This window comes from Harpia harpyja, chromosome 18 (genome assembly GCF_026419915.1).
Source record: "Harpia harpyja isolate bHarHar1 chromosome 18, bHarHar1 primary haplotype, whole genome shotgun sequence".
Classification (NCBI taxonomy): Eukaryota; Metazoa; Chordata; class Aves; order Accipitriformes; family Accipitridae; genus Harpia; species Harpia harpyja.
Window position 1 is genome coordinate 18,982,082 of NC_068957.1, and position 26,770 is coordinate 19,008,851.

General features: G+C 63.9%; 3 protein-coding genes across 8 annotated transcripts; 2 read left to right on the plus strand and 1 right to left on the minus strand.

Moving 5' to 3' along the window:
- Nucleotides 1-810: 810 nt before the first annotated feature.
- On the minus strand, nucleotides 811-6,731 carry ARL13A (ADP ribosylation factor like GTPase 13A). Of its 3 annotated transcripts, none has more exons than XM_052813990.1 (10): nucleotides 6,230-6,731; nucleotides 5,791-5,890; nucleotides 4,657-4,727; nucleotides 4,155-4,404; nucleotides 3,721-3,826; nucleotides 3,486-3,637; nucleotides 3,294-3,387; nucleotides 2,995-3,199; nucleotides 2,558-2,659; nucleotides 811-2,233 (listed from the first exon to the last, which is right to left on the minus strand). In XM_052813990.1, exons 1-10 carry the CDS (start codon nucleotides 6,336-6,338, stop codon nucleotides 2,157-2,159), a joined length of 1,266 nt encoding a protein of 421 aa, XP_052669950.1. In that variant the 5' UTR covers nucleotides 6,339-6,731; the 3' UTR covers nucleotides 811-2,156. The 3 variants fall into 3 exon arrangements, with proteins under 3 accessions (XP_052669950.1, XP_052669951.1, XP_052669952.1); XM_052813991.1 differs by lacking the exon at nucleotides 6,230-6,731 and adding an exon at nucleotides 6,146-6,195; XM_052813992.1 differs by lacking the exon at nucleotides 6,230-6,731 and having other exon boundaries at nucleotides 4,155-4,238; nucleotides 5,791-6,093.
- A 1,001-nt stretch (nucleotides 6,732-7,732) lies between these two features.
- Nucleotides 7,733-20,198, plus strand: XKRX (XK related X-linked). Of its 4 annotated transcripts, XM_052813705.1 has the most exons (5): nucleotides 8,133-8,453; nucleotides 12,586-12,729; nucleotides 14,817-14,905; nucleotides 17,278-17,537; nucleotides 19,059-20,198. In XM_052813705.1, the coding sequence occupies exons 3-5, from the start codon at nucleotides 14,874-14,876 to the stop codon at nucleotides 19,802-19,804; spliced, it is 1,038 nt and encodes a 345-aa protein (XP_052669665.1). In that variant the 5' UTR covers nucleotides 8,133-8,453; nucleotides 12,586-12,729; nucleotides 14,817-14,873; the 3' UTR covers nucleotides 19,805-20,198. The 4 variants fall into 4 exon arrangements, with proteins under 4 accessions (XP_052669663.1, XP_052669662.1, XP_052669665.1 ...); XM_052813703.1 differs by lacking the exons at nucleotides 8,133-8,453; nucleotides 12,586-12,729 and adding an exon at nucleotides 7,733-8,122; XM_052813702.1 differs by lacking the exon at nucleotides 12,586-12,729 and having other exon boundaries at nucleotides 8,130-8,453; nucleotides 14,532-14,905.
- An 89-nt stretch (nucleotides 20,199-20,287) lies between these two features.
- On the plus strand, nucleotides 20,288-26,236 carry NOX1 (NADPH oxidase 1). The gene is given in 14 exon segments (XM_052813701.1): nucleotides 20,288-21,357; nucleotides 22,350-22,445; nucleotides 23,217-23,327; nucleotides 23,420-23,504; nucleotides 23,584-23,729; nucleotides 23,809-23,990; nucleotides 24,225-24,363; nucleotides 24,461-24,553; nucleotides 24,723-24,958; nucleotides 25,039-25,129; nucleotides 25,131-25,202; nucleotides 25,330-25,476; nucleotides 25,691-25,815; nucleotides 26,014-26,236. Coding segments are annotated over 14 exon segments (1,695 nt in total). The 5' UTR covers nucleotides 20,288-21,312; the 3' UTR covers nucleotides 26,141-26,236.
- Nucleotides 26,237-26,770: the final 534 nt, after the last annotated feature.

Genomic DNA, 26,770 nt, shown 5'->3' on the forward strand with positions numbered 1-26,770 from the left:
AACACGGAGTTGCTGCTGTTCACCTTTGAAAGAAGATAAAAGTTGTATTCCTAGTTGGTGCAGACCAGGATTGTCTCCTGGTTGCGGTAGGGATTAGCTGCTCTACAGTCATGGAAGCACCGGGATAATGTGGTTTGATCTTGAAATATATTTGAACTGCCTGTATGCACCACTCACTTGAGGTCATTATGTTAGGTGAAAGTGCGTTAGATCAACCTAACCGGTTTCTTACAGCGGGCTCTCAGGGAAAGTTTCATTCAGCCATCCAGCAGAGCCAGCCAGGCCAGTTCTGCCTTTGGACTTGTCTCACTGGCCATCTGCTCTGGCTTTGGGTGTCACACGGGGCACGCTGTGTCCCCGCGTGGCTGCCGGCACCCGTGCCGAGGAGCCGCACAGCCAGGAGCTGCAGGGAGCACCAGAGGGACCTGGCTGCCGGACACTCCCAAACCCGCTCAGCTCCCGCTGCCCACAGGATTTCGGAGCTGCGGCGAGCGAGGCTCAGCCCCAGCACGGCCGTGGGCTGGTTTGGGGTGCTGGCTGTTTGGGAGGGCTTGGCCTCCTCCCAGTGCTGGTGGGTGCGCAAGAAGCGGCCGTTAGAGGGAATAAACTTTTAATATTTCTCTCCCCGTGGCCCTGCAGACATCCGTGACCCCGGCAGAAGGACCCTGGCTGGCAGCCCGGACTAGCCCCCGCGGGGGCACGCATGGCCCCAACCCACCCCGAGAGAAGGGGCTCCACCGCAGGCACAGGTCCCCAGTTTGCCCTCCCATGTCGCCCACAGTACCGGCAGCACAGGGATCTCCACCAGAGAGAAACGAACGTTTACTAGAAGTGCTGTGTTTACAGGCCAGTATTAATTTGTGCTCTTGTTATTTACAATTTATTTACAATTAATCCCTATAGTCACTGACAGTTGAATCTGGCAGAGTTAGACAGAACTGTACAGCAGACTGGCAAGGCAGAGTAGCCAGAGTTTCTCTTCTTTTCCCTTTTCAGCTCTGCCGAGGGAAGGGTTTTAGTAATTTTTCTTCCCCCGGACCACAAAGACATTGCCTGTTAATCAGTAATCATGGGAGCAGAGGTGACTCACGTTCTGCTGCTGAACACCGTTCAAGTCCTAATGCTGTTGCAGCCGTGAGGGGAAAACTGCTGCACTCCTGACTTCATGTAAAGTGTTTCCAGGGCTGACGGCTGGTTTCCCTGCACAGGCACCCAGATGGAGCCGGGCAGCACGAGCCTTCCAGCACATCCCAGTCCCTGCGACAGCCTGGCTCTGCCAGACATGGTGTGCATTGCAGACAGGTTGTGTTGGGATGCGCATGCTGCTCGTTCTCCCTTCTCAGGGCTGAGCTGAGCACAGATCAGGGACCACCTGGGGCTGCAGGGTGCCAGGCTGTCAGTGACACGGGAGGATTTTGCATCACCTGCAGGTCACCACTGTCTCTCCTGGGAGGATGGCATGATCAGGAGGAACGACCCTGGGGAAGGAACCTCCAGCAGCCTCCACCACCTGCTGCCATTGAACTAAGCCTTCGCTGACAGGCTGCAAGGATGCACAGACAACATGGGCATCACCCTCCTCCACCGTGCGAGGGGGTTCCCGACAGCCCTGCCAGGTGGGGCTGGGGGCCAGGGGAAGCTCTTCTGCAGACCATCCGTGACTGCCCTCCCACCTTCACCAGCAGGAGATGAGACTGGTCCAGGCAGCAGCCAGGGACTGAATGAGGGGCCGAGTCAGCCCCTGACCTACGAAGACAGCTTTGCCTGGGCATAGGCCAATTCAAGAGACAGGCTTTTCCCCTGGGATGTTTGCTCCGATCTTCCTCTCTTCCACAGACTCGGTCAGGTTCAGACTGAATCTTCCACAGAATACTAACACGGGGTCGGCAAGTGGCTGGCTATTTGCTTTTCAGACGGGTTTGCAGCCCGGCTGCCAGAGAGGCGTCTTACAAAGGGACTTTTGGCTCGCTCCTGCGGATCCCTGCTTTTCAAGCCATGCAGAGCACAACGATGCTGTTCATGCCCCAGGACCCATTGCCCAGGACTGGCAGCCCTGGCCAAGCACCTCAGAAGCCCTGCATGAGCGTCGGTCCCACTGCCACTGCAGTCTGGGGTCCCCTGGGACCACACATATCCCCTGGGACATGCCTTCCTGCTCAGGGGACGATGGCGGACTGCTGCTTTCTCTGCTCCTGCCTCACCTTCAGAGCCAGCATCGCCCGCCGGTACAAGTCTGGGAGGAAGGGAAGCGGTCAGGCACTAACACGGGGGCCGGCTCCGGGGCCCAGCCTGGCAGCCCGCGCTGAGCGAGGACTGCAAGGACACCCCAGGCTCCAGCACGGTGCACTCGCGTGGCCTCCCCGCATCCCACCCAAAGGCAGCAGCAGCACCTGCCTCCCCAACAGCCTCCGCCTTGCCCTGCAGCCGCACGGGTTTGTGCCCGTGTCCCCACACCAAGCACCCCATGGCCGAGGGCTCCTGCACAGCTCACGCCCCGCTGCCAGCAGGCCAAACCCCCTGACCCTTTTCAGCAAAATCTGTGCTGGGAAACACCAACCAAAGGTGCTTGAGACCTCCTCACACTGCGGCTCCACAGCAGGTTCCTGCGACTTGATTTTATTCTTGATTTTCTTCTTCTTTTTCTTTTTCGTGCCCTGCACTGGATGGAGAAATACGAAATTTCAGGCACCACATCTGAGCAAGGGTGCATTTGTCACCAAACCAGCTGAGAGGACTGCTGCTGGCGGATCCGCGGTCCTCCATCCCACGCATCAGCCCCTGCGGAGATGCTCAGAGATGTCTCTCCTCTTCTCTGGCCGAACTCCTGGGACCCTGCTCGGCGTTCGGCTGATCTGCAAGCAAAGCTAACGGAGGTGGCGGGGACCAGTGGTCCAGCATACTGCCGTGTTGCCAAATCCCCAAACCGACCCGGTAGGGTGTCTCAGGGGGTCCTGGTACCCGTGGTGCCAGCAGCCCCCCGCGGCCCCCTCTCACCTGGGTGGGGGGTGGCCATCCCGGTGGGCGCGGGCTCCCGCTGCACGACCCTGTTGGGGGGCAGCAGCCCCCCCGCAGCCCCCGCTCGGCTGTCACCCCCTCCTCCTGGTCCCTCCGGCTCCTCGGCTGGACTTGGCTGCCCCGAGCCCTTCTTCCTCACCTTCCCCTTCCTCTTCCTCCTCCCGGGGGCCTTAGCGCTCTCCTCCTGGGCAGGGTAAGGGGGATGAAGGGAAGGTGGCGGGACCCCCCCTTTTCCATCCCGTCCCACCCGGGTTGGGGGGGGGGGGAACCTCGCTCACCACGGGGAGAAGGCGGCGGCCGGGCCGCAGCGGCCGGTATTCCCCCGTCTTCCCCGTACCGTCTCGGGCATCCTCCCCGGCGGGCGGCGGGTCCCTGGTGGGGCGAGAACACGGCGCGGGGATGGGGACGAGCCCCGCGGGGCGGGGAAACACGGCGACGGGGGACACGCCCGGACCGAGTCCCGCACCCACCTGCGGGCGGGCGGGCGGCCGCGGGCTGCCCTCGGAGCGGGGGCGGGCGGCGGTACCGGGGCGGCGGGGACGGTGCGGAGGAGCCAGCGCAGCCCCTGCAGGGTGGCACGGCCCGGGCCGGCGGGGGGGGCCCGGTTGGCAGCGCAGGGCTCCTGCGGGCGGATGGGCAAGGTCAGCCCCGGAGGGGAACCGGGGGGGGGGGGGGGGGAGCGGGGGGAGAGAACCCCGCACTCACGATGCGGCAGGGCGAGCGGTTCTCGTTGACCAGCCGCTCCAGGGACAGGCGCTCGATCAGCTCGCAGGGCAGCAGGGCGGTCGCCGAGTCTTGTTTGTTGGCCAGCCTGGGGCACGGGGAGAACGGGGAGCGGCCGTCACCCCGGCCTCTGGGCGCCTCGCCGCACGGCGGCGGGGGAGGCTGGGTGCTTTCTCCCCGTTTGGCTTTGCCCCAGCCCTCACCTTGCTCTGGAGCCCCCTCCTCAGCCCCTCTCCAGGGGTGGTCCCAGCTCCCGAGCGGCACTGGGGTCCCCACGTCCCAGCACCCCCCGACAGCCCCCTGGGCGCCACATCCCCGCAGGAGCCCAGCCACGCACCCCGCAACCCCAGCAACGGGTTCTCGCTCCCCCCCTCACCCCAAACCCTACAAGTCGCACCCCAGGGACTCGGCCTTACAGTAAGAGGGGCTTCCCAGAGACATCGGGATGGCTCAGGACGCGGCTCAGGACCTTGCGGGCCTCCTCTATCCGCGCCAGGTCACTGGAGTCCAGGACGAAGAGGAGCCCGTGGGCCGCGCTGTAGTGGTTGCGCCAGGCGCTGCGGGAGCGCTGGCCGCCGGGCAGGTCCACCAGTGTCACCTCGAACCTGCCCACCCGCAGGCAGGTCTGGCCGGGCTGCACGGCGGGCAGCACCTCGCCGGCCAGCGCTGCGTGCGGGGAGAGGGCAGAGAGCTGGCATGGCGAGCCCGGGAGCATCCCTGCCTCCTCATCCCCTGGCCACATCCCTGCCTCCACTACCAGGGCTGCCCAGGGCACGGCCAGTGCCCTGCACGTTTCCCCCAGCCCAGCAGCTGTATTTCAAGGGTCTCGGTCCTTCAAGGCTCGGGCGCTTGGTTGGAGATGCCCGTGAAGCTGCTGCCTCCAGCCGAGGCCGGCATCGGGGCTGCGCTGCTGCTCACCTCTCTCGATGTCCGTAATGACGGAGGTTTTTCCCGCGTTGTCCAGCCCCACGACGAGGAGGGTCACCTTCCTGGGGAGGGACAACAGCGGGTGAGCATCCCAGAGAAAGGCTGTGCTCTCTGGGGAGCGGTGACCACTACTGGCCCCTGGACTGCCAGGCAAGGGACCCTGCCCATGGCAGCTGCTCTTCAACCAGGAGAGGGGCAGGACGGTGACACAGGCTCTGGCTGAGCTGGGGGCGAGGGCAGGGACAGTCCCCGGTGCCTGGGAGAGGGCGAGGGCAGGCACGGGCTCCTGGAGCCACCCTGGCACTGTGGGACAGCCACGCTGCGGGGCCTTCAATGTGCTTCCCACGGCAAGCATTCCTTTTCAAATCATACAGCATCAAGCAAGGATATGCACAGGCCAAAAAGGTTGTTTCTTATATGCAAACAGTTAATGATTGCTCTTGGTGTCCTTCCTTGCCAGTGAGTTATGGGTATACACTGCTAGGGACAGGTAGCAAGGATGTTTTATGAGCTTCTGCTTGGACTCAGGAGGTTTTCCCTGTTGCTAAACAATCCTACTCGGTCTCCAGCCACGTGCTCCGCCAGAGCCACACGCAGAATGTTTTCCCTGTGGCTGACAAGCCACATTAGTCATTCGCAGTGTCTTTTTCTTCCTTAAACATACAGACCAGGCTGCGTGGGCAGCGTGGCTCCACCTCTGGCATTACAGCAGTGTGTCCTCGCGGATGGGAGAGGACCATAAACCCCCTCACCGCCCGCAGTGTCTACCCAGGCTGGTGCAATGCCATCCCCAGGGAATTAACCCGGGTCTCCCGACACATGGGAACATGGCAAGTGTTTCACTTCGTCCTCCCCAGATTTCTTGGGGAGCTGCTGACTTTGCACAGGGGGAATCCTGCTGGGAGTGCTCCCCACATGCACACCCCTGCCCACCCTGCCTGCCCAGCTCCTGCCTGCTGCAGGGACAGCGAGGACACGCGTGTGCCTTGCTCCGCGGTTTGGGGACGGTTCTTGCAACGGGCACCGCTCTCACAGTGTTACCGCACTGGTGCCCTCACTGATAAATGCACAGGTAGATGTTGTACCCCCGCCGAGGACCCCCAAAGAGCGGGCACCGGGACCTACCTGACAGGCTCCTGTACAGTCTGCAGCCACGACCAGCAGTGGGAGAAGAGGTGGAACATGCTCGGCAGCTCCGTGTGGAGGGGTGGCCTCTCTTCGGCACCTGCGAAGCGAGCAGCCCGGCGTGTCCCCGTGCTTCGTCCTCCTGCCTGTGCTTTCTCCCCACGGTGGGGAGCATCTCACCCCTGGGTGCCCCATCCCATGGCCTGCACTGCTGCCTCCAGCCTGGCACGCACAAGCCAAGCCTGGGGACAAACCCCAGCCCCCCGGGCAATACCCCACGGGCACGGACCCCCCGGCCGGCCCCTGCCCCGGCAAGCCCCTTCTTCTGTTGCAGGAGTGCCAATCAGCCTCTCACCCGCTCGTTCCTGCCTCACAGCCCCTGCTTACATCCCCTTTGCGTAGCAGCTGCTTAAATCTAATCTGGATTTAAATTACTTACTCCTTGCAGCCTCCTTAATCCCGGTGGGTCGGCCCAGGCTGGTGGCCGCTGGGACATGGAGTGCCGCAGGGCTGCCTGCCACGCTGGGTGGCACGGCACGGCACTGCATTACCCACCCGGCTGCACCCGGGCTGGGCAGCCTCACGCTTCCATCGCTGGCTTAAATGGCTTGTGGTGGGGGCATCGCCTGACAGCCCACGTGGGGTTTCCAGCTGAATCAGTGTCTCCTCTAACAAACGGCGTCCCTGGCTCCTTGCTGCCTAATCCCTGCATGGTTGCTTCCCTGCAGCCCCTGCAAGGAGCAGCCCCTGCACGGTGTGCATGGCTCTGCTGGCCGCCCAGGGGTCCCCTCTGTGCCAGGCTGGGGGACGTCACCGCTCACCGCTTGTATTTCACGCCCTAACAAGGCACCCCCCGAGCAGCAGCAGGTCCTGGGCCACTCAGAATAGAAATACCAACCAGCCCAAGCTGGTGCCAGGCTGGGAGCAGGGTGGCGGTGGGGACCCTTGGGCGGCGGGGCTGGGAGTGGAACCGAAAAAGCCCCGACTCCTTGATCTGCAACTCCAAAGCTCTTATCTTGCTCCTCAGGTTTCCTGCTGCTTTCCCCAGCCGGGGCTGCCCTCCCTGGCACACTGCCGCTGTTTGTGGAGGAGAAGAGGCCACACAGGGATATCTGAGCCACAGAAGCTTTGGGTGGGGGGAGTGGGGTCCGGAGGGTCGAGGCCATAAGACCCTCCAAAAGCCAGCAGGAATCCCACTGCCTCGCATCGGTCTGTGCTAAACCACGGCAGCGCTACCTCGACCACCTGAGCCCTGGCCATTTTGCCAAGGACGCCGAGATGCCGTCAGGCATCCCACAGCTCTGGGATGGCCCAAGGGGTGCGAGCCCAGGCCGGGCACGGCCCCTCGCTCCAGCCCCGCACTCCGCCGGGAAGCTCGGTGCCCATCCCTGGGCGAGGGAGGTGCCCCAGAGCCGTGCCGGGGCAGGGAGCCACGCGTGGTTAATGATTGATGGAGGAAGTTTCCATACCGATATCACGGCCACATGCAACAATATTTGGGGCGACTGTTCACCCCCAAGCCGCTGATGGCGGGGCAGCGGCTGCATTTCAGCTGCCTTAGCCTGGCCCAGGTACAGAGCCCTGTCCCCAGCCTGATGGCCTTTCCCAGTTGCTCCCATGCTGGCAGCTCGCCGGGACCAGTGGCAGCGCCAGGTTTGGAGGCAGCGTGGGGCTGGGGAGTCTTTTGCAGAATTAGCCGTACCAGGGCCGAAATGACCCGCTGGAAGTGTCGGCGCCTGCCTCTGTGCCTCGGGGTGGCACTGCCGGGGGACGGTCGGGCAGGGGACGTGAAGAGGCACGACCATGGGTGCTATAAGTAGGGAAGCACCATGCGGCAGGCAGCCCTGGATGTGGCTGCATGTGGCACAGCATCCCCCAGGGGCAGCAAGAGCTGGTCTCACTCCGGCACCGATGGATTTCCAGAGGTCTCTGAGCACTTGGGGCTCTGCTGCTTTTAACACAAGTGTCCAAACTCCCCAGCCAAACCGGCGCTGGGGACCGGGAAACCCCCGGGGAGCCTGGGGCAACTCCAGGTCACCCCTCCTGATGCGCCCACACTGTGCTCAACAGCCAGGAAAACCTCAAAATCCACGCCAGATCTGGTGAAACCCACACTGGACTGGAGAGGCGGTGCGAGGGCCAAGCCCAGATCGACGGGTGTTTTGCCGGGCCTGGGCTCAGATTACCGAGCGGGCAGCTGGCCCTTCGCCCGCGCAGCCGGCCGGCCGGGGTGCAGCCGCAGCCCCTCTGCCAGCGTTTGGGGGGACCCCCCCGGGCAGTGCCAGCGGGGACCCGCAGCAGCCGTCCGGGTTTCCTTGGTGACTGTTGCCAGGTGAGAAACTCTAAGGCAGAATTTATTATCTTGGTGGATAAGTGGAGATGTTCCTCACCGGAGCTGTTACCGGACCGTGCCCCGGCACTGTGCCGGGCTGGACCCTCTAGTGCTGCCGGTGCCAGCGGGACCCCCCGAGGGAGGGCTGTGCCCAGGCACAGGGGCTGCTCGGCCCCTGGCATCGCTTCCCGGAAGGCGGCACGTGTTTTGGGGCTATTTCTGCCTGCTGGAGTGTTGCAGGCAAGGGAAGGAGGCGAAACCACAGGGACCGCGGAGAAGCGCAGATGGACGTGGGCTGGCGGGCTGCCCTGCCTTGGCTTCCCTAGACCCCGTGAGTATGTGCCCGAGCCAGCACCGGGCACACCGGGAACCCCCCGCCTGGGACCCCCAGTGTGAGGAGCAGAGTCGGGGGGGAGGCAGTGGCAGGGCTGGGGAGCTTGTACATGGGGAATGACAGCTCGCAAGGGAAAGCAGTGGGCAGCGCAGAGCTATAAGGGCTGCCTATAGCATTGACCGAGAGCCTGGAGCTGGGGTGGCACCAAAACCGAGGTGACAGCACAGACCAAAAAGTCCCGGTGGAAATATTTGCAAGCTGTCCTGCTTTGCTTAGAACCGCATCGTCTCTGATCAAAAAGGCATTCACAGCAGGGCGAGGACATGCACAGGCTTTGGGGAGGGATTCGTCTTTCTATTTAACACATCGGACGGCGGCAGCAGCACACCGAGGTGGTAGATATGCAAATAGCCGCATCGTCCCTTTAAATCCACGGCTCTGGTGGCTAATGATAACCCCGGATCATACAAGCTCCTAAATCCCAAGAGCTAATTACAGGCAAACACCCTGCGGTCAGGCTGGAAATGCAGGATGATTACAGCCTGTGCCACGGAGACCTGTTGGTGATGAATGGGGGCACTGGGGGTGTTTGCTGGCAGGCTGGCGTGGCGGTGGGGAGCGTGGCCGGTTTACACCGTGGCCTCTGTGCCAGCACTTTACTTTGTGCCGGCGCAGGGGCCGCGATGGAAACCGGCTGCGCTCCGCGCCACCAGGCCAGCAACCATTTTGCAAGCTATTTTGGGTAAGTGATGTTGTTTTTCTGGAGCACTCTTTGCTCCCCCGCTGCCGGTACTACCACCCTGCGGTGGATGCAGAAGCAGGGGAGGAAGCGTGCAGGGAGCTGGTTGCTTTTCACCCAATTTCTGGCCGGGTAGTTCCCAGCTAGAGCACACACAAATTCCCAGGAGAGGCTTGGATTTAAGCGCAAGCTTCTCTGCCAGGGTTTGCTCTGCGCCCTGCTGCACAGGGAAGGGGCCGGCTTGCTCTTGTGCCTTGCACGCAGCTCAGTGATGCCCCTATGATGGCTAAAAGCTCTCCCCAGGCTCCTACAGTGGTTTTGCTGAAAGCATTACAGTGCTCCTCCTGCTTTGCTGCAGCAAAGCATGGGGGAAAGGAGTGTGTAAACCATTCCTCCTGCCTGCCAGGATGCCCGGGGACACGCAGTCACAGCCTGGCTGGGTTAGCATGCTGCCAGGGCTGTATACTATTACAGCAGGTAGGACTGGGGGAATCAGTTAATTAAAAGTAATTTTAACCCTTCCTACCTGGTTTAGTGTTAGAGTTGGGACTGTAGCCAAGGAGGCATGACTTCAAAATGTGTAATTATCGCAAAGACCTATAAATGCACCCGAAGAAGGTAACTCTGTTTTCTTGTTAAAGGATTTAAGCCGTGAGGCAGCAGCGGCATGGCTCGTGCCGGAGGAGCACCCCAGCTCTGGAAGCACTGAGCCCAGAGGTGGGCTCAGCACAGCCTCCAGCCTGCAGTGAGATTTAGGGGGATGAGGTCCTCAGGGCAGAGACAGGTTTTTCTCCCAGCAGGATAAGGAAGCAAAGCTGGACAAGGAAATGGAGCGGCAAAAGCAGTCTCATGATGAAGCAAATGGAAAAAATATTTCCCCAACCAGAAACTATTCCACAGACTGCCGCAGCAGGAAAAAATACGGCTGAGTTATCGAGAAAGCAATGCAAAATCCAAACAGTTTAGGCTATGAAAACCAGTCATTTGCAAAGCTATTTCCAAACTAAGTAAAAAGTTCCCAGCTCACAGATTCTTGGGAACCCCCCCAGCCGCCAGCCCTGCTGCTCACTGCACGTCAAGCTGGGGAACACTCTGTGATTTCCACTTCATCCAGCACACGGGGGCTTTTTGGGGATCAACACATCCCCACCATCGCTCCGTGGGGCACCAGCCGAATGTTTAATCCTCAGCACGAAGTGGGGAGCTATCAGATCCAAAAGGGCAGCAGGGGGGGAGCATGGCCATGCCTGCACCCCGAGCGGCCATCTCCACCTCTGTGTGCAGGGCTATATTTGGGAAGCCGGCAGCGTGTGCTTGGCATGTCCCAGCGAGCACTCTGGGAGCGATGTCTGCTCCGGGTCCTAGTGCAGTGGCAGTGCCCTGGGAAAAGAGAGGAGAGGAGAGGAGAGGAGAGGAGAGGAGAGGAGAGGAGAGGAGAGGAGAGGAGAGGAGAGGAGAGGAGAGGAGAGGAGAGGAGAGGAGAGGAGAGGAGAGGAGAGGAGAGGAGAGGAGAGGAGAGGAGAGGAGAGGAGAGGAGAGGAGAGGAGAGCTTGTGGGAGCGTGCCGGCAGCACTCCCCACCAAGGCTCTTTAAGGGCTTTGGCAAGGAGCTCCCTGCCATTTCCAAACAGCTTTGCTCTTCTCCTTTTACAGGAGGCGAGCCGGCAGGCAGGCGTGTGTAAAGCAGACATGGCTATTTTCAGAGTAAGAGCTGGTGAGGGAGCTTGCTCCCACCCCACGTACAGCCCAGGCTCTCACACACAAATGCCCTCGCGGCATGCAAGGGGCTGGGAAAACTGCACAGCAAATCCCGCGTTTCACACGGCGGGCAGCCACCACTGCCACGGCCCTGTGTTCGAAGTGCGTTGTGTGAACACTGGGATTAAAAAAATAATGAAGGCTGGGATTAAGAAAATAATGAAGCTCGGAAGCTCTCCAGGACAGGGCAGGCATTTGTGGGAACAGGAGAACTGACATCCGCACGTGGTGGCAGGACTCGGGCCAGTGCCTTGGGCATCCCCGGGTGGGGGGAGACCCGTGAATGCTGGTGCCTGCAGCAGGGCACGGGGCAGGGACTTGGCCGGCACCGTGCCACCCTTGTGCAGGGAAAACAGTGTTTTCTCCTTCCCTCTGCCTTTTGCTCCTATTCCAGCTCCTGACAGTGAGGTCTGCAAAACACATGAGCTTCTAGGTCCTGCTGTAACATAAGTAACCCGCAAACCATCTAAACCCCCTCACTTTCTTAAGTGGTCCTAGAGATGCCAGCACAGTCCCCCTCTGTTTGGCACCTTGGGTTTCACCCCGACGGGCGCTTCCATGGCAGCTTCGCATCATGTTGGTGGTCATTTCACCGACCCAGACCGCAGCTCCACAGCCCGGGGGCCGCTCCGCTGGCCCGGGATCTGCCCACCACACGTGGGAACACCTGGGTGGGATGTCCCCAGCATCCAGGCAGCCCCTCCCGGCTTGCCGCAGCTCTGGGTCAGCCGGCGGCTCTGTGACGGCAGTGTCACGGGGTGTCTGTGCAGCCCAAGCGGTGCTGGGTTTGCAGGCAGAGGCGCAGGCGTCGAGCCGGCAGGCACAGGGAGTGGCGGAGGCAGCGGGGGCAGGATGGCTCAGCGATGCTATCTGTGACACAGATTGTTTTTATGGTCTGCTGTTTACAGTGCTGAGCTGCGGACAGGTAGGGTTAGGCTTGAGGGGTGACTCACAGCACGAACCAGAAAACAGCCCGCTGCCTCTCCGTGCTTGGGTCGGAAAATGGGATAATAACTGGTGTGGGAAGCGCTGTGAGGCTTCATCCCTCTGTTCTCCTGACAGCTGCCGGTGCTCCTGGACGCAGGACTGGAATTCTTGACTGCTTAAACAATTGCTCTTACTTATTTCATCATGAAGCAGGAGAAGATGAAATTAAAAGTATGATGAGTCGGAGCCCAGGCATTGCTCAGCCGAGGGCTTGGTGACCTGCCAGACTCCTGGGGGATGCTTTTAATTTGGATAAATGGAAGTTGCATAAACGGTATAAATTGCACGTTGCTCTTGCTGCTAATACAGAGGTGTGGGCGCAGTTGGCAGCGCCGAGCGATGCGCCGTTGCCGGCTGAGCGCCCAGCCAGGCTGCGTGCCGGGGCCGGCGCAGCTGCTGCCCGTGCACAGCTCCCACCCCGGGTGTCCGCAGGAGCCACCCGGCTGGCGGACAGGCTCCTTCACTTGGACGCTGTTCCCTTTGCCCTCTGCCCTGCTAGGGTTTTTTTTGGAGAGGCTGTTTTCCAAAAACAGCCTGAAAATATGTAACTATCATACCAGAGCTGAGCGGTCACACGTAGGTCTCCCGTCCCTGCCGGTCAGGCCAGTCCCTGTGAGCTCATGGTGTTTGTGGTTTCCCAAAGCAGCTGTTCAGTGTTGGATGGAAAAGTGCTGAGCAGCTGCAGACAGTGATTGCTTCTGTGTGGGAGCTGCCGTCGGGGGAGACGCGGCCTCCAAGGTCTCAGGCGGTTTTATTCCCAGCTCTGCTGCTGCTAAGCCCGATAGCCCTGGTAATGCTTCAATCCTGGTAAAACGGGGGAAACTCTCGTGCGTGGGGCTTGGGGGCTTTCATGCTTTTGGCTTGCCCGGGGCTGGGCGGGCGATGGACACAGCGTCCCCGCCATTAGCCTGGGCACCTCCTTGCGAGCTGGCCTGGCTGCCAAGAGATGAACACTGAGTGCCTTTTAAAAGTTACCTAAGACTTCCCGGCCTGCCTAAACCAGGGAAAATTGGCCGACCTCAAGCACTCTGTGCCTTGTCCCAGCTCTCCCAGCCAGCCAGCGTGTGCCCAGGCTGGACTGAGTAATCTGGCAGGCAGCGTGCAGTCGGGCGAGACAGCGCGCGTGCATCCCCGTGCCGGCCGCTGCCTGCACTCACACCACCGCTTGTGGGGGAAAGGCAGGCAGGGCCGGTGCTGGGGGTCACCGCGCATGCCGGGCAGAGCAGGGACCCCCGCGGCCATCGATGCGGGGAGCAGCCCAGCCAGCCTTGTGTTCCCACCACTGCGCTGGTGACCGAGGTGGGGAGCTCGGCTGGCCTCCCCAGGCCTGGACCACAGGTGGGACAGAGAGGAGGGGATGTGGGGCTGAGCGGTGGGCTGAGCGGTGGGAGGTTTGGCTCCGTCAGCGAGTCCATATATCCCATCAGCATGAAGGTGGGTCCTTCAAGGCGATGGGAAAAGCGCCCTGCTGCTCAGCTGTAGGCCAAGGTGGTCTTCACTTCCTCCTACCTGGAGGCAGGAGCATCCAGGATGCAGGAGCCACATCTCCCCCATCACATCCTACCCAAATCTTGAGGCCGGCCCTGCAAACACACACCAGCTGCCCGCCGGACCCGAAGGGGTGCCCCTGCCACAGCTCCGCTTGCGAGATACCAAAAAGCTCCCTGCCTTGGCAACACCCTTCCTCCCACACGCTGCCCTACAAAGCGCGAGGTCACGGGCCGGTGCGTGCCCAGTCCCACGCACCCTTCCCTGGGGCTGGAGCTGAGGGTCGGCCCCCGGAGCTGGGACGGTAGTGGGTGCAGGCAGCCCTCTGGCAGACGGCTGGTAAAAGCCACGGGCCTGGCTGCAGGCGGGGCTGGCACCCACACTGGCATCCCCTCCTGCCAGCGGCAGGACCCCACTGTCCCTGGGGACGCCTGACACCTCTCCCCTGGGGGGGACTCCCCGTGTTGCTGCACCTCGGGGTGCTTGTAGCTGCCAGGGCACAACTGGGCCAGGGCTTGGCAGGGGGGACCTAGGGAGGACCCCAGAGGCTGGGGAGTACACAGGGTGCAGCATGGGGGCTGGCAGGGTGACGGCCGGGGGGCTGGGGGGTCCCACGGTACGTGCTGTAGGGGGGTCCTTGGGCTGACAGGGGGTCCTGGCGTGTGCGTCCTGGCCACGTTGGGGGTGTCCTGAGGCAGGGATTCCCGGCAGAGACGGGGAGTCCTGGGGTGGAGGATCCTGGCCAAAGATGGGGGTGTCGAGGCGGGGGGGGGGGGGGGCTCCGTTCCTGGTGGGGACCTGGGCACAGCAGCGGGACTGTCCCTGGCCAGGGGGGGTGGCGGGCACGGCGGGGATGCCTGGCCGGGGTGGGGGGGGGAGACACCCCGGGACGGTCGGGTCGGTGCCCGGGGCGAGTCGGGGGGTGTCTCGCCTCCCGTACCCGCCGGGGCGGACCCGGAGCGCTGCCGGCCCCGCCTCACGGGTGCGCGGCACGGCTGGGCACGGCTCGGCGGGGCCGGGCCGGGGTTTGCCCGTCGGGGGAGCCCCGCTCCGCCCCGCTCCGCCCCGCTCCGCCCCGCAGCGCGGCTCTTCTCTCCGCTGCAGCCCGGGATGGCGACGCGGCGGGGCTGAGCGGGCCGGGCCGGGCCGGGCCGGGGCCGGGGCCGGGCCGGGGCCGGGATGGACGGCCCGAGCGGGGGCCGCCCGCCCGCCGCCGCCGCCGCCCCGTCGCGGGCGAAGCTGCCGCTCGGCATCGTCTTCTCGACGGCTCTGTTCTGCGGGGAGGGGGCGGCGGCCGCCGTCCTCTGCCTCTCCTACGGCCACTCCGACGACCGCTTCTGGCTGGCGCTCACCGTCTTCTTCGTGCTCTGCCCCTCCGTCCTGGTGCAGCTCACCCTCATCTTCGTGCACCGCGACCTCAGCCGCGACCGCCCCCTCGTCCTCCTCATGCACCTGCTCCAGCTCGGGCCCATCATCAGGTGAGCGCGGCAGGGGACGCGGGGACCCCCGGCAGGGACGCGGGGACCCCCGGCAACGGGATGCGGGGACCCCCGGCAGGGATGCGGGGACCCCCGGCAACGGGATGCGGGGACCCCCGGCAGGGATGCGGGGACCGGGGATGCGGGGACCCCCGGCAGGGGACACGGGGACCCCTGGCAGGGACGCGGGGACCCCCGGCAGGGGACACGGGGACCCCTGGCAGGGACGCGGGGACCCCCGGGAGGGGACGTGGGGACCCCCAGCAGGGACGTGGGGACCACCAGCAGGTCGCGCCGGCCCCGGGTGAGAGCAGGGACCGGCGGCCGGGCAGGGAGGGGAGCTCCGGGCGCTGCCCGTCAGCAGAAATCTGTCTGTGCGGCAAACCTCGGTGTGCCCAGAGCTGCTCCTGATGGCTCCCCGTCTCCCTCCTCCCCGGGGATGCTGCTGCTTCTGGCCACCGGCCCGCGGAGGTCTTCTGCTCGGCCACTCGTCCCCAGAGGTGCCCCGGTCCTGCCGGGGGGGTGCTGCCTGCTCTCCTGCCTGCTGGACCCCTGCTCCGGGCAGGACTTGGCTCTGCCAGCCTGTTGCATCTCAGCTGCTGAAAAGGTTCCTCGCACAGTTGCTTTCTGCAGCCGGCGCTTCCCTCTGCCTTTGGGTTTTGCCATCGTCTGGCTTAGGCTGGGAGCACAGATGCAAATCCCAGCTGGGGTGCTTGAGGGTGAATAGAAACAGGGGTCCTGCCCCCCAGAAAAGGTCCCCAGGCCTGAGGCAGGTGGGGGTTATGGGACATGGAGGAGAGGAGCTAGGTGCAGGAGCGGGGCTGGCATGGGAGCTGGGGGGGCCACCGGACCATGCTAGGGAGAGGAGGGTGAGGGGGTGGATGTTGCACAAGCTGGAGAGGTGCTGATCTCTCACTCCTTGGGAATGCTGCAGTGCCTCCCTGGGCTGCCGTCACCCTGGCCGCCCTGCTCGGGGAGAATGCACAGGGTGTGCAGCTGGGCAGCATGGCAGGGCCGCCATCTCCGCGGGGCTCCTTCCCGGAGGGCACGCTGGCAGCCACGCTTCGGGGCACACCGTACCAGCAGGGCTGCAAAAACACTGCGGCCTGCACCGTGCTTCCTCCATCAGCGGAAACAAGCGGGGTGCCGGCGGCGTCCTCGTCACTGCGTTGGAAGGGCTGCGGGTCCACGTCAGCCCACGCTGGCCCACGGTGCTGTCGCAGTTCTCGCTGCACCGACCGCAAGTGTCTGAGATGGTTACGATGGTGCTCAGCCGCTTGCAAGAGCCAGCCAGAGCCGCTCGGGTGGGGGGAGCTGCTTCAGTTGGCTCCTTGGGCTGGAGATGGAGCCCAGCCTGCTGAGAAGGTCTGGCAGGGCACTGGGAGCCAGCTAGGACTGCCCTCGATGATGGGCCTTTTGGATGAAACCGTTTTCCCGTTAATAGTTTGTAATGAGCCATGAGCGCTGGCCTGATCTGGCAAGAGAATTTATCCAAAAACCTCATTCCATTTGGGTCTGAAACAGAGCGACTTCTGCTGTCCTAATGAGCGCTCATAAATAATTACGTCCTGTTGGTCCCAGAGCCAGTTTGTCCCCGGGCGGGAGCCAAGCCTGTCGGATGGGTCCTCCCCTGCCGATCGCCTCTGGCCCACGCACACCCACCTCATGGCTGCGTGCCGAGGGGCTGGGGGTCCCGCTGGTCCCCTTGCAGTGGGGAGCAGCGTGGGAGAAACCCGCCTCCCTTCCCTGCACATGAGGGTGCCCCGCAAGGAGGGGGCTGCGGAAGCGCCGTCTTATCTGCCCATGTCACACCCGGCTCCCCTTCCTGCCACCCCACCAAGAAGGAAGCGTAGAAGCCTTCTGCTCAGGAGGAGAGATCAAAGAAGATATCAGAAAGTTTGTCTTGCCTCCGCTTAGAGGAAGAGATGCGTTTTGTGCTAGTGGGGAAAACAGAGCCCCGGGGTGATTAACCCCTTCCTGTAACTCTGAACTCCCAGCAGAGCTACAGTTTCCGTACCCTGGGTGCTGCACCTCTTGCAGCAGTTGTTGCACCCCTCCCTGGGGCAGTTGTTGTCCCCCTGCCCCGTGTGCTTCACCCTGAGTGCCGGAGCAGAGGAGTGGCCACCAGGCATCCCTGCGGTCCTGGTGTCACCCTGCCCTCATCCTGACATCCCAGGATCCTGCCTTCATCCTCACATCCCAGGGCCAGGAACTGCCCGCAGCACCGCTGAACAGTTGCCCAAATCAGTTGGGCTGCACTCAGCAGGAGCAGGGTCCGGCAGGCACCGGGCGAGGGGGGGCTGGAGGTGCTGGGAGTGGGGCCGGAGAGCAGCAGGGAGGCTGGTGGGGTGATGGGTACCACGTTCCCGCAGGTGCATGGAGGCTCTGGTGGTGTACTGCTGGTCGGGGAAGGAGGAGGAGCCCTATGTCACCATCACCCGCAAGCGGCGGCTGCGGAAAGGTTATGAGGTGGAGATGGAGCAGGAGGTGGGCCACTCGGTGCGCCGGCTGGCCACGCACCGCAACGCCTTCAAGCGCATGGCGGTCATCCAGGCCTTCCTGGGCTCCACGCCGCAGCTCACCCTCCAGCTCTACATCAGCGTCCTAGAGAAGTACGTCCCCGCCGCCCGAGGTAAGGGTGCCCGGCACGTGGGCTCCCCGGGGGCCGTGCAGGCAGGACCCCACCAGGACACAGCGGCAGCTCCTTAGCCCCATGTGCCGGCGTGGCATCCGAATGAAGCTCCAGAGGCTTGCTGGGGGCACAGCTGCCACTAGACTCCACTAAACGTGGAGCACAACCCACAGACATTGGGCACTCGTCCATCCCCTGGTTTGGTTTTCCCACGCTCAGCTCTCTGCTTTCCAGCTTGAAGTGAGGCTGGGGAGGTTGGGAAGAGCTGGCCGGGACCGAGGCACCAAGCTCTGCTCCCAGCCCCGGTGCTTGCAGATGTCTGCCCTACGCAGCTGTGCCATCCTCCCGGTGCCCTGTCCCATAAAGATGCCATGCCCCTGTCCCAGCCTGCTCCAGTCTGCATTATTGACTGGTTTTGCCAGCTGGCTATGGGACTCTGGCTTCCCCACACTCCCTCCATCAGATCTATTTCTGCACCTTTCCCAACGGCCAGAGCTCCCAGCCCAGTCCTCCCAGGGTCCCTCGCCTGGTCCGGCGGTGTTTGTGTGCTCAGGGGCTGGATGTGCCAGAGCAAGCTCTTAACTCCCGCTTCAGTACGCTGAGCCGGGTGTGCAGGAATGCTCTTGCACCATTCCGATTGTAGCGCCTGGGGAGGGAGCTCCCTCGCTGACCCACACTCCCGGCCGTGCCGGGAGCCCAGACCTCGCCCTCTGTGCCCACAGCAGGCGCACGGAAAGGGACACATGGGAGATGCCCCGTAGAAACCCCCTCCCTGGCCACAGCCCCCTGCGAGGGGGTTTTGGGGAGTAGGAGCAGCGGAGGCAGGAGGACGAGCCTGGCGCTCCTCCAGCAGCAGGTACGGGAAGCGAATCCCGGCCGACACGTTTCAGGTGATTGCCTCACAGCTCAGGTATCTCAGCTCAGCCCCGCAGATCGCAGCCACCGCCGCCGGCACGGCGTGACCGGGACCAGCCGCACGCTTCCCTTTTTCTGTGTCGCGGTTTTCCTGAATGTGAGCAGCTGCCGGCGTTCCCTACAAATGACCTTGGGTTTGCAGCCCCTGGACAAGTGTGGCTCCTGAGGTGCTCCCAGGGTGAATGGTGGGCTACAGCGGTGTGGCTCTTGGCCCGGGTGAGGGCAGAGGGACGCTCGCAGCACAGACCATGCCCCCCTCACCCTTGAGCAGCATTTCTTGCGCCGGGCAGGGGGGTTGGTGCCTGGTTCAAGCACAGGAACGGCCCCAGTGTGGCAAAGGCCTCTGGTTTATTAACGTAGAGAGAAAATCTGGGAGCAGAGCTTCCTGCTGCTTGCAGCTCCCCCGCTGTGGGGTCTGTCACCACCAGCCACGAGCTGTCCCAGCAGTGCTCACGCTGAGCCTCCTGCTGCGAGCCCCGGTGCTTGGCACCCCGCGCTTCGCACCCAGGGTTGGCACCCCGCGCTTCGCGCCCAGGGCAGCGGAGATGCCGAGCACGCAGCCCGGATCCCGGCACTGCCTGACTCCCCCGCCCTCTCCCTCTGCAGCCGTCCTCATGGGCATCTGCCTGGTGTCGGTCACCTACGGAGCGCTCGTCTGCAACATCCTGGCCATCCAGGTCAAGTACGATGACTACAAGGTCCAGCTGCGGCCGCTGGCCTTCCTCTGCATTGTGCTATGGCGAAGCCTGGAGATCTCCACCCGCGTGGTCGTCCTCGTGCTCTTCAGCACCGTCTTCAAGCACTGGATCATCCCCATCGCCCTGGCCAACCTGCTGGTGGTCTTCTTCTTGCCCTGGGTGCAGTTCTGGCGGAGCGGCACCCGCCTGCCCGACAACATCGAGAAGAACTTCAGCCGGGTGGGCACGGTGGTGGTGCTCTGCGCCTTCACCCTCCTCTACGCCAGCATCAACGTGTTCTGCTGGTCGGCCGTGCAGCTCAAGCTGGCCGACCGGGACCTCATCGACAAGTCGCAGAACTGGGGCCTCCTGGCCGTGTACTACGTGGCCCGGCTGGCCGAGAACACGGCCCTCGTCATCCTCTGGTACTTCTTCAAGACGGACGTCTACGAGAACATCTGCACCCCGCTGCTGGTGGTGCAGCTGCTCCTCGGCTACTGCCTGGGCATCTACTTCATGCTCCTCTTCTTCCAGTACCTGCACCCCTGCCGCCAGCTCTTCCGACACAACGTCGCCGACTTCTTGCACTGCGTCTGCTGCCGCCGGCGCCCGCCGGGGACCCCTCTGCACCTCCAGGCGCCCCACGAGCCCGGCGTTCGGCACAGCATCGTCTGAGGCATGGCCAGCACCGGCTCCTCCAGCCGGACACGGACACAGACACGGACACGGGGGTGGGCAGCGCCGGGCTGCACCGGCAGCCGGAGGGGGCTGGCGGCACGAGCCGTGCCGGGGGCAGGCGCTGCCTGGCCTTGCAGTGGCAGCGGGTCCCGGTGCGTCCCCGCAGCGGCAGGGGGACAGGAGCGTGCCCGCCTGCCTGGGACTGTGCAAGCGGACACGAAGGACTTCTGGGGTGCCCAAATCGCCTGCCGCTGCCAGCCGGCTGCTGCGCGGTGCACAACCCCTGGGGTGCCCTGACACCCCCCCGCCTGCCCGCTACGGTACATATGCTGACCTCGGGGCCGCGGGTGCCGGCGGGACTGTTTTAAGCAGTAAAAAAAACTTTGCCGTGGCTGCGCGTCCGGGTACTGGCGGGCAGCCGGTGACTCACACGGAAGGTGGGGACGGTCCCGCCGGGGCTGGCGTGGGTGCGGGCACCCGCTGCCCACGTAGCCCTCGCGCTGACGGGCATCGAGCTGGGGCTGTGCCAGCGGGAACTGGGGATGAGGGGGAAGACCCGCGATGGAGCATGGCGGGACGGGGACTAGCCTCATCCTGCGCCTCTGTCAGCGTGGCCATGGCTGCGGACCAGGAGCAACCCGGCACGCCGGTAAGGAGCAATCCTGCCCAACCTGTTCCTCCAGGCTCGAGGCTCCGGCACTGGCTGCTGTTCCCAGCAGGAGCACTGGGCACCACGGAGTTTGGGACCCTGTGGTGGAGGGCAGGCAGGAGAGGAAGGGTGGCTGGCACAGCGGTGGGGATGCTGACAGGACCCAGCCATCCTGGCCCCAAACCAGGAGCGTGACCCGCCTCCTCCCTAGCACCCATTTGCGGGGTCAGCTCAGTTTGGAGGGTGCTGGGTGCCAGGCTGAGGGTGCTCAGCACCCTGGTGTGCCCACGGAGGTGCAGCACCTCTGGCGCTCAGTCTTAATTCACCCTCCCTGGAGTGGATCCCTGGGCTGGATCCTGGCACCGGCACAGCGCTGTGCCCCTGGGATGCTTCTCCTCCTTTGGTGGTTTTCTTGTAAAACAGGGGCAGTGATGGCTGGCAAGGGAGGCCGGGGAACAGGACAGACCCTCCGCGACTTCCTTCCACCAGGAAATTCCTACCTTAAAAAAAAAAGCCCATTTTTGTCCCTAAATATTGTAAAAAAACAAGAGGAGCAGCCCGATGCCCTGTGGCACCCAGCCGTGGGACCGCGGGGGACCCCTCAGTGGGGGCCCTGTACCTGGCCGGTGCGGGGGGCCGGTTTTGGGGCTGGCCGGCCGATGGGGTCAGCCCTGCCTTCCTGGAAGATAGCCTTTGAAACTGCTCGGCATTTCCTCAAAGGTTTCTCAGGGGAAAGTCCCCGCGGTGCCGTTCCCGTGGCCGGGGCTGCCGCACCGCCTGCCGCCTCCATAAAACGTGGAGCAGGCAGCGGCAGGCAGCAGCAGGCACGGGCAGGCAGACACGGGGACGTTGAACCATGGGCAACTGGCTGGTCAACCACTGGTTTTCGGCCGCAGTCCTCGTGAGTGTGTGGGGCTGGGGGGGGCTCATCTGCTGGGATGGACTGGGGTGATGCGGGGGGTTATGGGGGGCACGGTCTGGGCATGGCCCTGGGGGGCTCACGGGGGAAATGGGGGCTGACGGGTTGTTCTGGGGCTGGGCTGCAGGGAGAGCCAAGCATCTCCTCCGCTCGGCCAACCTGCAAAGCCCCAGCGGCCAGGGGAGGGATGGGGTTTTAAGGAAAACACAACTCAAAGGAAAGGGGGGATCCCGCTGCAAAACTTAAAAAGGCTGCTGCTTTGCCCGGCCGCTTTGGCCAGGAGCCTCCCGTGTGCCTCTTCTCCCCCCGTGAGAGCCCGCACCGGGGTGAAAAGGCTGCACCGTAGGGACGATCTGCCAGCGCTTGTAACGGGGCTTGCCCGGCTGGCACCGTACCGGCTGCTTGGCGCTGCTTGAAGAGCTGCAAATGCGTGGGAAAATGGGGGTTTGCAGAAAGTTGGGTTATTTTAATTTTTTAAATTACTTAAAAAAACCCCAAAACCAAAACAAATGCAAGGCAAAGTGGTTTTGGGGGCTCTGCAAAAAAATTGATGGCTGTGAGAGGGGCCATTGTGGGGTGCAGCAGGGTTAGGCAGGGGACAGCAGTGCGGTGGGGCTGGGCGAGCCAGCTCCCTGAGAAATTTCCTCCTCGCAGCCTTCCCCGCTCAGCCCCGACCACCCTCCGGATCTGCCCTCTCGCCACGCAGGCGTTGCCTGCACCTGCCTTTCCTCCTTCCTCGTGCACGGGTGATGCACAGGGCCGTGGGTGACAAGACAGTTATTTTGCAAGACTCCCACACCTCTCCCCACCTTTGGCCCCATGTCCCGGCCCCGTGCGTGCAGCTGCAGCTCATAAGGAAGCAGGAGAGGTCACGCTGTCCTGATGCCCTCCGGCTGCACCCGCACCCGAGGGCTGCGGGGTGAGGGGGGGTCCCGGGCCATGGTCCCTCACGAGGCCGCGGCTTTCCCCCGCAGGCAGCCTGGCTGGGCATCAACATCTTCCTCTTCACGTACTACTTTCTGTTCTTTGACCGGGACGAGCGGTATTTCTACACCAGGGCCATCCTCGGGGTAAGGTGCTCCCCCCCAGCACCCTGCCTGCCTGGGCACGTGTGCCCCTTGGAGCCCTCCTGCAGTGGGGTGGGGGCTGCAGCCCCTTCCTTGTCCTGTTCTCTTCCAGCCTGCCATTGCTCCGTCCCAGTCCCCAGCCCGGCATTGCTCCATGCTGGCCCCTGTCTTGGTCCCTGTCTTGTCCCAGCCCAGCACTGCACCATCCCAGCCCAGCATCACCCCCTCCCAGTCCCCAGCACAGCCCAGCAGCGCTCCTTCCCAGTTCCTAGCCCAGCGTCACCCCCTCCCAGTCCCCAGCACAGCCCAGCATCGCTCCTTCCCAGTACCTAGCCCAGCGTCACCCCCTCCCAGTCCCCAGCACAGCCCAGCATTGCTCCTTCCCAGTCCCCAGCCCAGCGTCACCCCCTCCCAGTCCCCAGCACAGCCCAGCATCGCTCCTTCCCAGTACCTAGCCCAGCGTCACCCCGTCCCAGTCCCCAGCCCAGCATCACCCCCTCCCAGTCCCCAGCACAGCCCAGCAGCGCTGCTTCCCAGTTCCTAGCCCAGCGTCACCCCCTCCCAGTCCCCAGCACAGCCCAGCAGCGCTCCTTCCCAGTACCTAGCCCAGCATCACTCAGTCCCAGCTCAGCGTCACTTGGCCCCATCCTGTCCCAGTCCCGGCACAGCACCATGCTGGGCAGAGCCGGGGGGGGGGGCAGCACGGCTGCAGGCAGGCGTAGCCCACCTGCGGCATGGGACAGTGGGTGCTCACCCCACTCCTCCTCTCCCCAGTCCGCCTTGGCGTGGGCACGAGCATCGGCCAAATGCCTCAACTTCAACAGCATGCTGATCCTGCTGCCCATCTGCCGCAACCTCCTCTCCTTCCTCCGCGGGACCTGCTCGGTGAGTGCCCCGCAGCGGCACGGCCACCGCGGCCGTCCCCGTCCCCGTCCCCATCCCCGTCGCCGTCCCAACACCTCCTCCTCTCCCCGCAGTGCTGCAGGCGGACGCTGCGGAAGCAGCTGGACCACAACCTCACCTTCCACAAGCTGGTGGCCTACGCGCTGGCCCTGCTCACAGGTACCACCCTGCGCCAGACTGGGGCACGGTGGGGACGGGGCGGGTGGCCAGGCGGGTGACAGCCTGTCCCCCTGCCCAGCCGTGCACACCATCGCCCACCTCTTCAACCTGGAGCGTTACAACCACAGCCGGCAAGCCACCGACGGCAGCCTCCCCGCCGTCCTCTCCAAGATGCACCTGCAGGGCGGCAACAAGTGGCTGAACCCCATCCACTCCAACCAGACGGTGAGTGCCGGCCCCGGCATCCAGCCCCCCCGCCACCGCCCGTGCCCTGCTTCCCTAAGCCAGCCTGCCAACCCTGCAGACCGTCGAGTACGTGGCCTTCACCACCATCCCGGGGCTGACGGGAGTCATCATCACGCTGGCGCTCATCCTCATGGTCACGTCCTCCACCGAGTTCATCCGCAGGAACTACTTCGAGGTCTTCTGGTACACGCACCACCTCTTCCTCATCTACTTCGCCGGCCTCGTCATCCACGGCATCGCGTAAGGCTCCTCGCCGCTCCCCGAAGGCAGGACAGCGAGGGGCAGCGGCCGCAGACCCCCGACGGGGCAGCCCTGCCTGCCCCGGGGGAGCGGTGCAGCCCCCGAGAGGGTCCAGCGGGGCTGGAGCTCCCCATTCCCAGGGCTGGCTAGCCCAACCGGCCTCACGCAGCACGGCTCAGCCCCGGCCGGGGGCGCAGGAGCCGGCCCCTGGGCTCATCCCTCACCTCCCCGCAGCGGACTGGTGCGCGGGCAGACGGAGGAGAGCATGGAGGAGGTGCACCCTCATCGCTGCGCCCAATATCTCACGCGCAAGGACGAGGACTGCAGCCACAACTGCTGCAAAGACCCCGAGTTCGGGAGCATCCCTGCCGAGGTAGGGCGGCGGCGGCGGGGGGAGAAGCCCTTTCCTTGGGCTTGGGATGCTCCAGCCCTGGCCCTCCCCAACCCTTTGCTCTCCACCATCCCCGCAGTCCTGGAAATGGGTTCTGGCTCCCCTCATCCTCTACACCTTCGAGCGGATCCTCCGGGTCTGGCGTGCGCGGCAGAAGGTCGTTGTCACCAAGGTGGGTGGTGCAGGAGCCTGTGCCTACCGCCGGCTCCTTTCCTCGCAGCCACCGCTGCCGCGGCTCCTTGCCGGGGCGGCCGTGGGGAGACGGGCAGGGGCCGCTGCCGTCGCCCCTTGCCCGGGGACGGGAGCCAGGCTGGGTGCTGAGCCCCGTCCCTGCCCTGCAGGTGGTCATGCACCCTGCCCGAGTGCTGGAGCTGCAGATGCAGAAGAAGGGCTTCCGCATGGAGGTGGGACAGTACATCTTCGTCAACTGCCCCGCCATCTCCCTGCTGGAGTGGCATCCCTTCACCCTCACCTCGGCGCCCGAGGAGGACTTCTTCTCCATCCACGTCCGGGCAGCCGGTGACTGGACGGAGCGTCTCATCGACACCTTTCAGCAGCACAAGACGGAGATGCCCAGGTAGGCTGGGGAGCACCCCAACGGACCATCCCGGGGATTTGGGGAGGCCGTAGCTCTTACCCAGGCCCTCCCTCGGCCAGGATCGAGGTGGATGGCCCCTTTGGCACGGCCAGCGAAGACGTGTTCCAGTATGAGGTGGCCATGCTGGTGGGAGCGGGCATCGGTGTCACCCCCCTTCGCCTCCATCCTGAAGTCCATCTGGTACAAGTTCCAGCAGGCTGACCAGACCCTCAGGACCAAGAAGGTATGGGCTGCCCTACAGGACCAGCCATGGGTTCCCCCATGCTGGGCTTCTCAGTCCTCGACATCGCATCCTTCCACCCCTCCTGCTCCGCTCCACCTTGGGCAACCCCTCTGCCCCTGCATCCCAGATCTACTTCTACTGGCTCTGCCGGGACACGGGAGCCTTCGCCTGGTTCAATGACCTGCTTGCCTCGCTGGAGCAGAAGATGGCTGAGTCGGGCAAGGCGGACTTTCTCACCTACCGGCTCTTCCTCACTGGCTGGGACACCAGCATCGTGAGTCGGCCACGGGCGGTCATGACTGCAAGGGGGGGACACGGGGTGGCCGAGGCAGGCAGGAGGGGCAGGGCAAGCGTGTCAACGGCTTGCAGGCAGAAAGTCTGGGAGCCGTGTTTGGTGGCCATCGGCAACGGATGCTCCTCCGTGGTGAGGGAATGGAGGTGGGCTCACGGGTGGTGGCCGGGGTCCTCACCGCCCCTGCTCTGTCCAGGCCAACAATGTGGCGCTCCGCTTCGACACCGCTACGGACACGGTGACGGGCCTCAGGCACAAAACCATCTTTGGGCGGCCCATGTGGAACAGCGAGTTTGCAGCGGTGGCGGCAGCCCACCCCAGGTGAGAGCCGGGCAGAGGGTTTGGAGTGCCGGAGCTGGGAGGCACCCCCTCCTCCCTGGCACCCAGCGCCAGGCTGGGCAGAGCTGGCTTTGGGAGGGGCATGCTCATCCGCCACAGGTTGCAGGGATCCCAAAAAGCTCTTAAATCACCTTTCCCTGAGCCGCCCGCCCGGCACTGACAGCCCCGTGCTGTGCACAGGTCAGTGGTCGGTGTGTTCCTCTGCGGGCCGGGGGCCTTGGCAAAGAGCCTGCAGAAGTCTTGCCACCAGCACTCCAGCCTGGACCCCAGGAAGGTCAAATTCTACTTCAACAAGGAGAACTTCTAAGTGGCAGTCAGGCTGGGACCCCAGCGAGCAGGGGACTCTGCCGGTCTCGCCTCGCCGCCCATGCCAGAGCATGGCCAGGGATAAGCGTCTGCCGAAGAGCGCACGCACCAAAGCCAGGCAAGACACGGCAAGGCACTCCTCCTCCGCGAGAAACTCGCGGTTCAAAGACTGCTGCCTTCTTGACCCGGTCTACAAAGCGTCCTCATGAAGGGACCGGACCCGCAGCTCCGCACGGCCCCCCATCGAGAAACCAGAGGCACGTGCTGCGATGATGCTGCTGGAGCAGCGGGAAGCAGCGGGAGCGTCCAGCAGGCTGGGCAGAACCACAGGCTGGGGATGGGGACAGGAGAGGGGCATGCCGAGCAGGCACTGGGGGCCAAACGTGCCCCTCTGGGTTTAAACAGTCCTTTACACAAAAGCGTAAATTAAACGTGCTTTCCTTTGCAATAAAAGCCTCCGTGGTGACTCAGCCCGTGCAGGTGTGAAGGGAGCCTACTCTTTGCCCCCTCGTAGGGCTGCAACAAAAAGGCTGGTTCATAGCAAACCCTCTGGGGTGCAGTGTAAGGCACTCCCCCTCTGCGGGGGCTCGCTGCCACCACCCAGAGCCAGCCTGCACCGCCTGCCAGGCAC

Coding starts and splice junctions, on each gene's coding strand:
- ARL13A (XM_052813990.1), bottom strand. CDS start 6,338: ATGCAGTGCCGTGCCGTGCCACCCAGCGTGGCAGGCAGCCCTGCGGCA. Junction 5,891..6,229: donor GATTAAGGAGGCTGCAAGGA/GTAAGTAATTTA, acceptor CTCGCTTCGCAG/GTGCCGAAGAGAGGCCACCC. Junction 3,827..4,154: donor TCTGGGAAGCCCCTCTTACT/GTAAGGCCGAGT, acceptor CCCGTGCCCCAG/GCTGGCCAACAAACAAGACT.
- XKRX (XM_052813702.1), top strand. CDS start 14,607: ATGGACGGCCCGAGCGGGGGCCGCCCGCCCGCCGCCGCCGCCGCCCCG. Junction 14,906..17,277: donor CAGCTCGGGCCCATCATCAG/GTGAGCGCGGCA, acceptor ACGTTCCCGCAG/GTGCATGGAGGCTCTGGTGG. Junction 17,538..19,058: donor GTACGTCCCCGCCGCCCGAG/GTAAGGGTGCCC, acceptor CTCCCTCTGCAG/CCGTCCTCATGGGCATCTGC.